The 12,664-nt window shown below is 35.0% G+C and overlaps 2 protein-coding genes across 2 annotated transcripts; both read right to left on the reverse strand.

The window, feature by feature from the left end:
* Window positions 1-109: 109 nt before the first annotated feature.
* Window positions 110-8,194, reverse strand: LOC148959807 (chymotrypsinogen A-like). Its single transcript, XM_089109640.1, has 8 exons — window positions 8,065-8,194; window positions 7,461-7,608; window positions 5,273-5,375; window positions 3,795-3,909; window positions 2,660-2,879; window positions 1,750-1,922; window positions 1,070-1,180; window positions 110-463 (listed from the first exon to the last, which is right to left on the reverse strand). Exons 1-8 carry the CDS (start codon window positions 8,123-8,125, stop codon window positions 219-221), a joined length of 1,176 nt encoding a protein of 391 aa, XP_088965766.1. The 5' UTR covers window positions 8,126-8,194; the 3' UTR covers window positions 110-218.
* An 872-nt stretch (window positions 8,195-9,066) lies between these two features.
* Window positions 9,067-12,660, reverse strand: LOC135695141 (PAT complex subunit Asterix). Its single transcript, XM_065214125.2, has 3 exons — window positions 12,452-12,660; window positions 10,496-10,593; window positions 9,067-10,000 (listed from the first exon to the last, which is right to left on the reverse strand). The coding sequence occupies exons 1-3, from the start codon at window positions 12,623-12,625 to the stop codon at window positions 9,934-9,936; spliced, it is 339 nt and encodes a 112-aa protein (XP_065070197.1). The 5' UTR covers window positions 12,626-12,660; the 3' UTR covers window positions 9,067-9,933.
* Window positions 12,661-12,664: the final 4 nt, after the last annotated feature.

Consider the following 12,664-nt stretch of genomic DNA (forward strand, 5'->3'; position numbering starts at 1 on the left):
TTCATCGTATTCATAAATGTAAAGGAGCTTTGACCAAATCTTAAATTGAAACTGCTTTGCTTAAAGATGAATTTATAGACAAGACAATCAAAAGCAGAATAAAAACGAGTTTCTTTAGCTTTTAATCCATTAGTAACAAGGAAAATTTAATACAAAAATGAGATTCTCCTCAAATTATGCAGTTCCAGGGGATAGGTTCGGTTGTTAGAAAATGTCTATCACTCCGTAGATATTTGACCGAGGACCCAATTTGAAAACCTGGATACTCGGGCGAAAACATCGTAGCTATTTCCGGGCACGCATCTTGATTCACCCCAACTCACTACTCCACGAAGCTTCCACTGCCCTCCTTCTGGACATACGAATGGACCACCACTATCACCATGACAACTAGCCACGTTATTTGTACCACCTGCCCCTGCGCAAAGCATGTTTTCGGTGACCTTTCCAATAAGTGCATTCCCTGCAATGTGAGTAGAGACATTAATAACTAACCATTCTTACTTAAAGAGCTAATTCGGACGCCAACTGCGAATCTTCGGAATTCTCTGTAAATTGTTTAATACTATGAAACATATCATTCGAAAGGGATTCTGTATTGAAGAGCCACAATGTGATATTTTTTGCTGTGGTTATGCCTCGTTGTGATGTTTTCTATATACGGGACTTTTTGAAATTCAAGACTACTTTCTCATAGCCCTAAATCAATCGTGTATTTTTTAAGCTTGCTGCAACTATTGAATAATATTTATACCACATATCAGATGACTACATAAGAATACGAGCACGATAGACCACATAACACGCAAAACCCAGGCTTTAACACTGCCACAAGCTTTATACGTTATTTGAAGAGGTACAAATAGAAATGTACCTTCGATAACTCATAGGTGCTGGGCAATGTCATATGTAAAATTGAGCGGAAAGCTTGATTTAAATAACAAAACAATACAAGAATCATGGTTGATCAATTGAAACTGCTACTGGTACAAACATAAGCACACGCATACTTTAAGGGCGTCATTGCGTCATTGCATGGTGATACCCATATCGTTAAACTGACACTCACCTTTCTTGCAATCGTCGTTTGACACTACTGGTAAGGTGGCTTCTTGCAGTTTCGTTGGTGTTGGCCCACCACCATAAAGATCACCCCAGCCACTGACAATGCAGTTTTTACCTGGGAAAGATACAACCATTGAACAGCTGTTGATATATGTTTACAGCAAGCTACCTTGATTGAAATTTTATCATAATCTTCAATAAGTTGATGATTAGCAATAAAGAGAAGCGGATGCAGCTAAATCAAGAAGTAGATGCTACAGGGGATGGCCAGAAGAACAACTTTCATGAAAGGGTTTGGATACACCGGAATGACTTGGCATTTGAAAGGTCTATTGGATTTGCCATATTTATCGAAACAACATACTAATTTGCATGCATTCACAGTTGAAGTAAAAGGAACGAGATTTTGATTCTATGCAACTTTTTGTTGATTAACAAAATATTTTTGAACAACAGTCATAATTTTTTCGCAAATAGTTTCAGAAAACCCTCCCGTCTTTGCATCATCGGTGTAAATGATGCCATACCTAAAGCAAATAAACCTGCGACCTACAATGCACGAGTTATTACACTTAATTATCGGTTTTATTTACTGTATAGCATCGTTAGCAGTCGTGGTAGCAATGTACTGGGTGAACAGGATATAGAACAAACAAGGAACGAATAACAGTCTCCAACACAAACCTGTTGGAACACGGTCATCCTGATTGGGGAGGCAAACAAGTCCAACCTCCTTTGTAAGTAACGCTGGTCTGTCGAGTTTCATCAATGCAATGTCGTTGTCAATTTCATATGAGTCGTATGCATGATGCATGATGATCTTTTGAATGCCAAATACTTGCTCAGGTCCGTCTTTGCTGCCAAAACACAGAACTAATCCGTAAAAATTTCATTCCTTTGTCAAAAATTTAATAATGCGTGCACAAGAAATAGCTGCTGTACAACTCGTCGGCCTAAAGAGCTGGCGTAAAATAATCCTATTTCTAAATGAAATTAATCCCGGAGAAGGTTCGTGTTTATAGCAACCAGAGAAAACCTTATGTTAAATAGAACGGAATTTATACACAACAGTAATTCTTAAAATAGGAGTCTAGAAGAGTTTATATGAAGAGTTCTGCAGATAATTCTGTACATTTCCCTGCCTAATACACACAAGAAACTTCAAGTTTAGTGTTGAGGCTGCAGCTATGTAGTTGCAATGCTTTTATCTACCATTAAATACATTTGGCTCTTTGTTTAATGTCGAAGTAAATTTCTTGTTTAGTTGTTACTTCCAATAATCTGTTATTCAAACATATCACTGAACACGCAGAGTATATATGAATGTGAAAACTCTGGTAGATTTCAAAAAGATAATTGCTATTGCAATGACGTAGCATTGAAAAGAATACAAGAAACATGGCAATGCGTCAAGAGAAAAAAGAATGACAATATCAATCAGGGCCTCTGAAAAGCTACTAAATAAATGCAAAGAAGGCCTGTATGCCTGAGCTATATTGTCATTTTCAGTTCTTTCCCTCGGCGCATTGCTATTGTTTTCATTTTTCTCTCGTTGATTATACAATGTATCAAAACAATATATTAAACGTATTACTTTGTGAGATGGTGTTCTCCCATTGTAACCCTGTAGCCACTGGCAGCCAAGTCATCCTCCACACAATGTGCTGCAGTTAGGACCCACTGAGGATGAATGAGAGATCCTCCACAGATATGAGAATACCTCTTGTAGGCCAGTTGGGCCTGCCAAGGCCATGAATTTGGTTGAGATGTGTTGCCATTGACAATACGCGAAGTAGCACGAAGTCCACATGAGCCTTAAACAAAGCAGTGGTTGATAGATTGTTCAAAAGTATCTTGGTACGGGCGGACAAAAGCAAATAAAATAAAATATACTTGTGCGTAAGTTTTGGTAGCAAAAGCTGCTATTCAATGTAAAAGATAATCTGAAAAACCTATACACATCAACTCTCATCACGTCTTTTTGAGGATTTACAGTTCCTTACCTCTTCAATAATTCATTGATGGTATGAGGGTTAAAGCCCCTGCTAAAGTACCGAAATTGTCAGAGAATTTCTTGAATTTTGCTACTTTGCTGAAATAAATATCAATTTTTAGTCCCCATCCCTTCATAAATTGACCTCTGATTGAACGCTTGATAAAACGAAGATTTTTGTGAATGCTTACAAGAAGAAAAAGCTGAACCTAAAAAATTAAAAGCATTGGTGAATAAAAAAGACCTAAACACAGACGTTCACCTGCAGGAAGGCTAAAACATTTTTTTCACAGGAGACATTTTTCCCACAGTATAAAGTTTTTTTTATCTATTTGATATTTCAAAAGATTTTAAAGCTTGGTGCCGACTAGGGTCCTAACAATGTTTATTCTGTCACCATTGCTTCAAATCTGGTGAAAATGAAACCCCCTAAAAATTCAAGCTTCAGTGTTAGATCCTTTTCAATGCTCAGGTAGTCAGTTATAATTAAATCATGATCTAGCTGCCGCGAGTACCCTAGATGCAAAACTGACATAGTTGCCCACTTCAGGCTATTATGATATTACGATATAATTATGACGGTGTGTCGGTCTTGATGAATGTGCTTTGGTGTTTGCTAACTGCAGGAAACTAACAGTCTAATCGCCTTACGAAGTGACATTTTAAACCTGACTTTCATTAATCTATGAGTCTCTCAGACTCTATTTCCTGCAATAAAAATCCATGACAAAAGTACCTGTAAGTCGAACTTGAATTGTTCTTTCTATTTTTCCGTCGTCATCGCTGTCTGAAAGCCATCGATAGCAGTTAAATTCATACTTTGCAACTGAGTCGTCATCAGATATAACCACCTGAAAATACAGTTTTAAAATGCTATTGGTGCTTCTGAAATTTTATTGCTGGAACAGAGGAGGGAAAAGGGATGTGCTCTCTAACTTTCATAAGTTCAAAAATGCCTGCTCATTCTAGTCATAAGTAATAGTACCCATTTTAAAAGGAAATATTTCTACGTGTCCATAAACTGTAAAATGCTTTAGACGGCCCTGATTTTTAACGAAATAACTATTTTCTTAACTAAAGGAGATATAAAATCAGAGCAAATCATTTACAACAATTCAAAGTTAAACAGATAGAGATATTCGGAAAAATTTTGTTTTCATAACACAAACTGGCCTAAAAAAAGGAATTATTTTCACTGATCATGATCCAAAGTAGGATCATATAATTTAAAAAGTCTATAATTTAGAAGTGTATGCATGAACTCAAGCACAAATCACAGCGTCTCCAATGCAAATAATCTTATCGCCAAATAAATTTCTGGTTAAAGCAAGAAAAATGACAAAGTTTTGTTATCCTGGCAACAGGAAAATTACCTGTACGAGCAAGTCGAATTTATTGAGCGTCGTTTGTGTTTATATTACAATTGTATTTTTTGTAGAGTGATTAATGATTTCGCATGCCATTTACCCCCATTTTACACGGTCTTCAACTAAATTCTAATGACATTAAGTTATGCTACGGCATTTAAATCCACAGTAGCGTTTCTAGTGGCTTTTCAAATTCTCGATAACATTATATTCCCACTGCTTATTCATTCTGCATGGCATTACTTATTATATGACTTTACTCCGCGTGGCCTTTCATTTTGCATGGCGTTTTAAATTTCATATGACATGATGCATTGCGGCACGATGTGATGCATCGCGTGTTGGCGGGATCGTGGAGTAGGTCTGGGTCACCAACCATATCAAAATTGCTACAGCAAAAATGCCTTGTACAGCAACGATGAAAGCAGTAAATGCTTCACTGCGGTCTACTCTGACGAACTATTTGTCGACTGTTTGCATGATTTCGACAGATTTGCTTTGTACGCAAAGTCAATACCTAGGCCAAAACGTGGCTCATGTTCTTTGATTTTCCCGCTTGTGCTTGCGTTTTATTTTCGGTCTTGTGCTTGCGTTTTTCTGATTGGCCTATTTCAATACACAACTGGGTATGAATTTTTCATGATGTTCTTTCGGACCCTTATTCAGACGTTTTATGTTCTGAGAAGTATCAGAAGAAAAAGCTTTAAGTCAATACGTTATAATATGTTTGCTTTTTTCAAAGCCATTTTCAAGATTTAAGACAGCATTTTTTATTGCTTTTACGTGATCCCTTGAAAAAATTAGTCAGTAACAAGCCTTATTTCTACAGAAATGATATGATGTGTACCTTGTCAAGGAACCAACCAGGACCCCACCAGCTGTTATCGTGTCGAATCTTAATTTTTTCCAGCTTTCCAAGATCCTGTGTTGTCAGTTTGAAAAGATCCTTACTAGGAACAAATGAAATAAATTAAACAATGTGCAAAGTCCAACATCTAGCACTCTAGCTTGCTAGAACACCATCATGTAGCTATACATGGCATCGAAGCTTGAGAAATGCAACTAATGTTCTCAACCGTTGTTGTATATTCATAAAAACGAAAATCAGGACAATCAATAAAAATGCTTAAGATCATATAGGAAAGATCTATGTTGTAAGCAGAGGAATATAACATGAACGGTATTATTAGCAGTAATTTCAAACAATTTCAGATTTCAGATTTGGAAATTTTTCTTAAATGTTAACGAGTAACAACTCTTAAATGTTTAATCTGTATTTGGACTAAAACAGTTTGCTATAATTAAGGAAACTTTTTGCAGCAAACGTTAGAAATTACACTCTAGACGCGATTCGCCTATGTAACTTTATCTCGAAAACCCAAACAGAACTAGGTGCGATTTAAATTATAGAAAAGGAAAAATTACAACAAAGTGTCAATAACATAGAAGTTACAAAATAATAGTGATTTAAGAAGTCATTGATTGCTTACAGATCGCTATTTAAAATTTAAGAGAAGGTTTTCTTGCATTATGAAATCTCCAGCATATCATAAATCTTTGTACCCTGAGTACCATCGTTAAAATCTTTGAAATTAGGAGAATTAGCCTATGTCGTTCTCCATTATTTTTTTAGCTTTGATGTCTTAAAAGATTCAATATAAAGCAATGAGAATACGATAGAAATATGAAACAGGCAATCATCTGTTTAAACTCGGCAATCCGTTTAAATTCATCTGTTTAAACTCAGCAATCGTTTATTTTAGAATACTAACATTTTATGTATTGGTGACATACCGAATTATTTTACTCAAAACCGTAAAAAGTAAACGTTCAGTTTCGCAAAACAGTTCGTATGCAGTTTTAGAAGTCAGTTGGAATCAATATCAGAATAACGGAAACACAGTAATTAGAAAACTTTTGTTTTGATTTAGGCGAAGAAGACAGACAGAGTTACCAGCTCATTATGGCTAACGACTGTGGCTATGAAGCATTTAAATCAAACAAAAATCTTGACTCTTGGTTAAGTACTTTAGTTATAGAAGGAGACAAGACATGCCTAATCTTCTATCCTTGTTAACAGCTTTTTATGAAATGATTCATAAAAAATAACAGTCTTCGACCGTAAACGCCCAACTTCTGCAGTACAGGTGTAACATTGATACAAACGAAAGCCAAATCGGAAGAGCATTAGAAATAACCATGTGTCGATAATTACTAAACACAATGTCTAGGCCCCTGAAGGAAGCATATATTCTTATAAAGTAAGTACTAAGATATAGCTATAAGATAATTTCATCGAGAATTGACAATTGAAGTCAGAGCTAGCGGCAATTATTGAAAAGTTGATGTGATATAGCCTCGTTTTGCAAGCGACTGTAACCTTATAAAAAACAGTCTTCTATAGCTAGTTGCTTTGGTCGCAAGTGATGTTTTGTTAGTAATAATAAAGAAAACGCGCATGGGATTATTGGATTCCTGCTCATAAGTCACATAAATAAGAGTGAGATGTTTCAGTTGCCGATCTTGCAACTTGATTCATTAATTTTCCCATAGTTAATGATTTGCCAGGCCACAGTGACAAAAAATATATATTAAATTTATTCTAGCCGTTATTAAGATAAACATGGGTGATTTTCAAGCATATCTGATTAGTTAAAAGCAATCTTTTCAAAATGTGAAGTGTAATTTTCAAGCAAAATTTCAGTCAGAGATTAAGCCTTTAGTATTACTTCAAAAACTTCTAAAATCGTCATGTCAGAGTAAAGCTGGAGCAGCTTGCTGATAATTGAAACAGGTATGGAACTTTACAGGTCTCGAATTGGTTTCATGTTTATCAATATATAATCTGATACATGCAATTGTCTCCAGTTTTAGCCACTCGCATGTTTTCATAGTTACAGGAAGATGACTTGGAAACCGGTAGAGAATTCTGCATACAGTCTTTTTTCAAGAAAAATCTCAAGCCTTCATAACGACTATCAACTTCGTCAATTTCATTTGAAGGTAATACTTTATCTAGATGAAAACTAAACTACCTTCCACGGTCAAAGAGGTTTCTTCCGTTCAAATGGAGCTCGTGAGTGGACGCAGAAGCACCAAAGATTTGCAAATATACACCGGCATCTGTCGCTGCATAGTCTCGATCACCAGTGTACACCTCAATGGAATAGCTTTTGCCAAGCACTAAGAAAATACCAGTCAAGTTAAAGTTGAAAGTAAGGAATAAATTTTCTTTCTAGGGAGAATCTCGAAAAAGCGATTCATTGCAGTAGCAAAAGTGGTTTCAACAAAGCAACAACTGTGGACTTCAAGTAGAATAAAAGAATGAATGAATTAATCAATGATTGAATAAATATAGTCATGAACGAATAAATGAATGCATGAATGAATGAATGAATGAATGAATGAATGAATGAATGAATGAATGAATGAATGAATGAATGAATGAATGAACGAATGAATGAAGCAGCTGTATTATTCATTGCTGGTTTAAATGGCGAGTGTCAGTATAAAGTTAAAAGAAAACCACAGGTTTATACAGATTGAAGACAAATTAAATACATGTAATAGCAAATTTGTAATCCTTAATAATTGAACTAAATCATCTTTTAAAGTAATGCGTAAATAAGCAATCCATACCCGGGCCTGCAGCAGCAAGAAGCAATGCCAGAATCGCTGATAAAGCAAGATTTGATGTCATTTTGGTCCACTGGCTTCAAAGACGAAGGGAATAAGCAAGATATGGGACAGCAGGGTCACTTTTATATGTTTGTGATTAAAAATAATCATAACATTAAACAACTTACACAGTTGCTTAAAGATAGTTTCCCAATTATTAAAGTATTTATTTGCGTTTGAATCATATTAAGGGGGTAAATGCCGTCGAGATTGATCAACTGTATTAACATTAGAGTGATTGAAATGCCTTTTGTTGAAACAGTTGAATACATTTAATCATTAATTGAATGAAACAGCAAACAACCATCTTTAGCAAAGCCACAAATTTCCCAGTTTGGATAACCATTCAATAACATGTTGAATAGTTTAAGATCGTCCAGGAAAAGGACCTCAAATAATTAGACACGGCAGCATCCAGGGGCGGATCCAGAGCAAACTTGAAGGAGGGGCAGTTGGTAGTGAAGCGTTGAAATTTTTTCAAAAATTGATGACGAGAGTACGCTTTATACAACAATTTCAGATCCATTTTCGGAATAAACAACATAACTTTGAGATAATCCTTGAAGCAAATAAACCTATAGGTCTCAGAAACTTTTTCACCTGATTCTCATTCTTCAAAAGGGGCGCCAGACTTGCTTCAACTCGTCGAGGGAGGGGCAACTGCCCCTAGTTGCCCCCCCTTAAATCCGCCACTGGCAGCATCAGTACAACATCAGTACTCAAAATTTTGATACTCCTATGAACCTTGGCATGCATTTGAGCCTGAGCCAGTATCAGAATTACCAGCATCTTTGGCTTTGTCACGGAAACATTTCAAGAGCAAGGATTCTATTTTTTGGAATGGCGTTTCCAATCATTTTGATCAAGGAACAATTACCCTGTTGAAAATTTAATCAAAGAGCTCACTAGCATTAGAAGATTCATGATTAGATGCTGGGCTAGAAATGTCAACAGAAAGAAACATTTTCTGGTCAAAACCATACTGAAAGATTTAGCTCAAAACACTTTAATTATGTAGCACAGAAGATGTTTTTCAAATTTTTAAATGGATAGCTTATTATGAATGGGTTTTTCTAAAAAAGGAAAAAGACACATGTCCCAAACAAGCGTAAACAGATTCACATTATCTGCAAAACTGTATTTGCGGATTCGTATTTCAAAGCCCGATTTTCAGAAAATATTAGTGCCATAAGTTGGATAGGTAATTTTGACAATCAGTTACTTTAAAAAAATTAATTAAAAATATGGTTGTTGTTTTTATTCTGAATATGACTCCAAAGACATTGATTTCTGTTGGGCAGTGTTTCCCAATTACCCTCATATAAAGTAGCCTTGCTGTCAAACTAATGTTGCATCTCTTTGGACAAGACAAAATTGTCTAAATATGCTAAGTATGCACCAGAGACCATTAAACTTAATGCAAAAATCAACAAGTGAAGACATGCTTTAAAGACTCTTCATTTATTTCACACTAAACAGACTAGGAAATTGTTCTTTCAATAAAAAAGTCCCTCCTTTCTCCAAATGAAATATATCTGATTTAATCGAATGTCATTTCCCATAACATTTTACTGAAAGATAGCTATACAAGGTTACTTTCAACTAAATAAAATTTTTATTTTAACATCCAAAACAACTGAATAATTTCAGCTGCTTAAGAACACTTATCAAATGGGTAATGGTAGTAATCATTGTTAAATCAAAATAGATACCAGGTTAGAAATATTTTTTGATAATAGGGGTTTCTTTTGACCGTTGCCCTCCAAGGAAATAATGTCCAATAAACTGAAATTTTTTTATCATAATGACTGTGATTCTATCGGCTAGATGCTACCAGGATGCTGCCATCGGTTGCGGATTCTGTAGATATGACATGACAACTGCTGAAACTGATAACCTTTAAAATAAAAAGAGATGCTTATTATCAGGTATCTTGGTTATGAAGAAGGTAGAAACTGATTCATTCTTCTAAAATGGATAAATATGTAAAAAGGCAAAATAATTCAAAACAGCTGATAACAATCAAGTTTTGTTCAACTACACATAAGTTTAGAAACTTCAGAAATAATATGATTTTGCAAGATTTTTTTAATATTCAGTAATGATGTGAAACTTTGGGATATGAAAGTAAAAAGCAAAATAAGAAAATTTCTATAACATTTTACAGCTATAATTCACTTAAGCCAGCTTCAGTCAAATCAACTGCTGCTAGAAATCTAGTAATTACAGCAACAATAAAACACTTATGAGATAGAGACTATAGCTTCCCAAAATCATAACAAATCAAATGATTGCCAAGTACTGCCGGCAGCTGAGTACTGCAGGCAGCTTAGTACTGCAGAAAATACAGCAACCTAAAATTGGTTCAGCAAAATCAGACACAAGTACTTACAAAAAGCTGCTGAACATTTGCCTTGCGTCTTCTGATGCCCTTGCGTTTGCAAAACTAATAAAAGAGCAATAAACAGCTGCCCATGCTGCCCATTTAATCTAAAACAAAAGAGAGTTTTTTGCATACAAACTGCTTATGGTTTTAAATGATGGATAAGTTGAAAGAACATATGGAAAGAAATGAAACTAGAAACAAATAAATAAAGGCTTCCTCAAACAGTTGTTGAGATGATCAAGAATGGCGTAAGTGCATAACTGAATGGAATTGACTTTCAAAGAACACAATGTATGAATTTGTGCTGATGTTTGTACAATGCTGCTACAATCTATTGCCATCAAGAAACTCAGGTTAGCAATTTGATCACATTTAAGGACTCTGTCACATTAAAGACTTGAAAAAGCTAAAGTTTTTCAACTCCTGATAAATTTATGATCAAAATGTCCACTTGCTTCATAAATATTTTATCCTGAAGCTACAATATTAAAGAAATATTCTTTGTTTGTGAAATAAATTTTTCTTATGCTGCCACTTCAGCAAATTTCCTCAATGGCATTTCATTTAGGCCTATATTACTGTTTACACTTTTGGTTTGTGCTTCCAAACAACAGCACATATCACAACTTTTACGCCTATTGTTCTCCGGGAAATGAGGACAGCAAATATTTTGCCATTTAACAGACCTCAAGATGTAACTTTCCAAAATTGAATGATTTTCAAAATTCAGTAAAAAATTGTAGAATTATTGCATAAAATTGCAAATAATTTTAAAACAAAGACCATCCTCTGTTTATTTCATACCATTTATTTGTTGTTTGCTGAATTTTATCTGGTTTCAGAGAATAATTTTTTAAGGATCACCACTTTGGTAATTTTTTGAAACGATGGTGATTTTAGGCCAAAGTGGTCCTCAATCTTTTCTCGGGTGCTTCCAAATGATAGATGATAAATACTTCATTTTTTGCATGAATAAGATTAAGAGCGAGACTAAAAATCTGGTGGGGTGCCCTGATCAGTATTTGATGGCAACCAGTTGAAAATCAGCTTTTTGTGTGCTTCTGCCAAATTTGAATGTCAACGGCTTTTCTGTCTGAGAGGTCACCCCAAAAATTTTTATCCTCCTACAAATGAAGAGTCACTTTTGTATCCTTTTCTAGCAAACTAAGCCAGTCAGTAGAAGCGCAAGCTGAGTTTTGATGCCCCAGTCAGCCTAAAACTTGATGTTTTCTTAAGCAATTCTCAAAGATGGGAAGCCCCTCTGCAGCATAATTCTCCTCGGCTTATCTGTCAAGTGTGACAAAAATATCAACTTCAATGCTATTTCATCAATAAAAGGAAAATTTTAAAATGCTATTTTAAAATAAATTTATTCATTTTATAACAATATCACAATTGGTCAAACCTTTCTAAGCTACAGGAATATTCAATTTTAAACTTTAACATGTGACTATGATATCAAAATTCCTATTCCTTTTTACGCCATGAATAGGACAAACAACAATGAATAAACTATTTATTTCTAGCTTTTATTATCAAATAACTGCTTTTGGAAAAATGCACTAGCAGTGTTTTTATAGTGGCCACCCCTCAAATTTTGCCTTGAAAGCGAGTGCTGTATCACAGAGGCAGATACAGCAACCCAAGGATTGGTTGGGAGTTAATGTGCATGATTTTATAAAAAAATGCCTATAAACTCGAAATTGAAGCAAACAGTTAATTCATAGGAGTGAATATGGAGAAAACCAATTTATTTTAACTCGCTTAGCAGTATACACAACTGACAGATGATTCCTTTGGTATTTAGTAACATTTAGGCTTGATACCTTATAAATTCAGGTCAAAAATATTAACAAACAGGCTTTATAAAATCAAAATACAATTTGCGACCCAGGTATATCTTAAACAAAAGGTTAAGTTGTAATGAATTTAGCCCTAAAAAAGTTTCTAAAAGTCGCGTACCCTCATCATTAAGCCACACATACTGAAAATCATTCCAAGTAGATTTAAATAATCAGCAGAAGGATCATCTCCTGGCTTGTTACTACTTGAAGCTGGTTTGTATCGGTAAATTCGAGTAGGTCTTCTTGGGTCAGACCCTGGAATCACGTTTACCGAGTTTCCACGGGACGCCATTTTACTTCATTGATGAAAGGCCTAAACCAAAGAGAGGCA

This window comes from Rhopilema esculentum, chromosome 8, assembly GCF_057945365.1.
Source record: "Rhopilema esculentum isolate cy_ngs chromosome 8, ASM5794536v1, whole genome shotgun sequence".
Taxonomy (NCBI): domain Eukaryota; kingdom Metazoa; phylum Cnidaria; class Scyphozoa; order Rhizostomeae; family Rhizostomatidae; genus Rhopilema; species Rhopilema esculentum.

Excerpts from the sequence above, each read along its gene's own strand:
- LOC135695141 (XM_065214125.2), bottom strand. The coding sequence starts at position 12,625 with ATGGCGTCCCGTGGAAACTCGGTAAACGTGATTCCAGGGTCTGACCCA. Across the intron at positions 10,594-12,451 it reads TGTGTGGCTTAATGATGAGG|ATTAAATGGGCAGCATGGGC; the intron begins GTACGCGACTTT and ends CTTTTGTTTTAG. Across the intron at positions 10,001-10,495 it reads CAAATGTTCAGCAGCTTTTT|GTTATCAGTTTCAGCAGTTG; the intron begins GTAAGTACTTGT and ends TTTATTTTAAAG.
- LOC148959807 (XM_089109640.1), bottom strand. The coding sequence starts at position 8,125 with ATGACATCAAATCTTGCTTTATCAGCGATTCTGGCATTGCTTCTTGCT. Across the intron at positions 3,910-5,272 it reads CTGGTTGGTTCCTTGACAAG|GTGGTTATATCTGATGACGA; the intron begins GTACACATCATA and ends CTGTATTTTCAG. Across the intron at positions 1,181-1,749 it reads GGATGACCGTGTTCCAACAG|GTAAAAACTGCATTGTCAGT; the intron begins GTTTGTGTTGGA and ends TATCTTTCCCAG.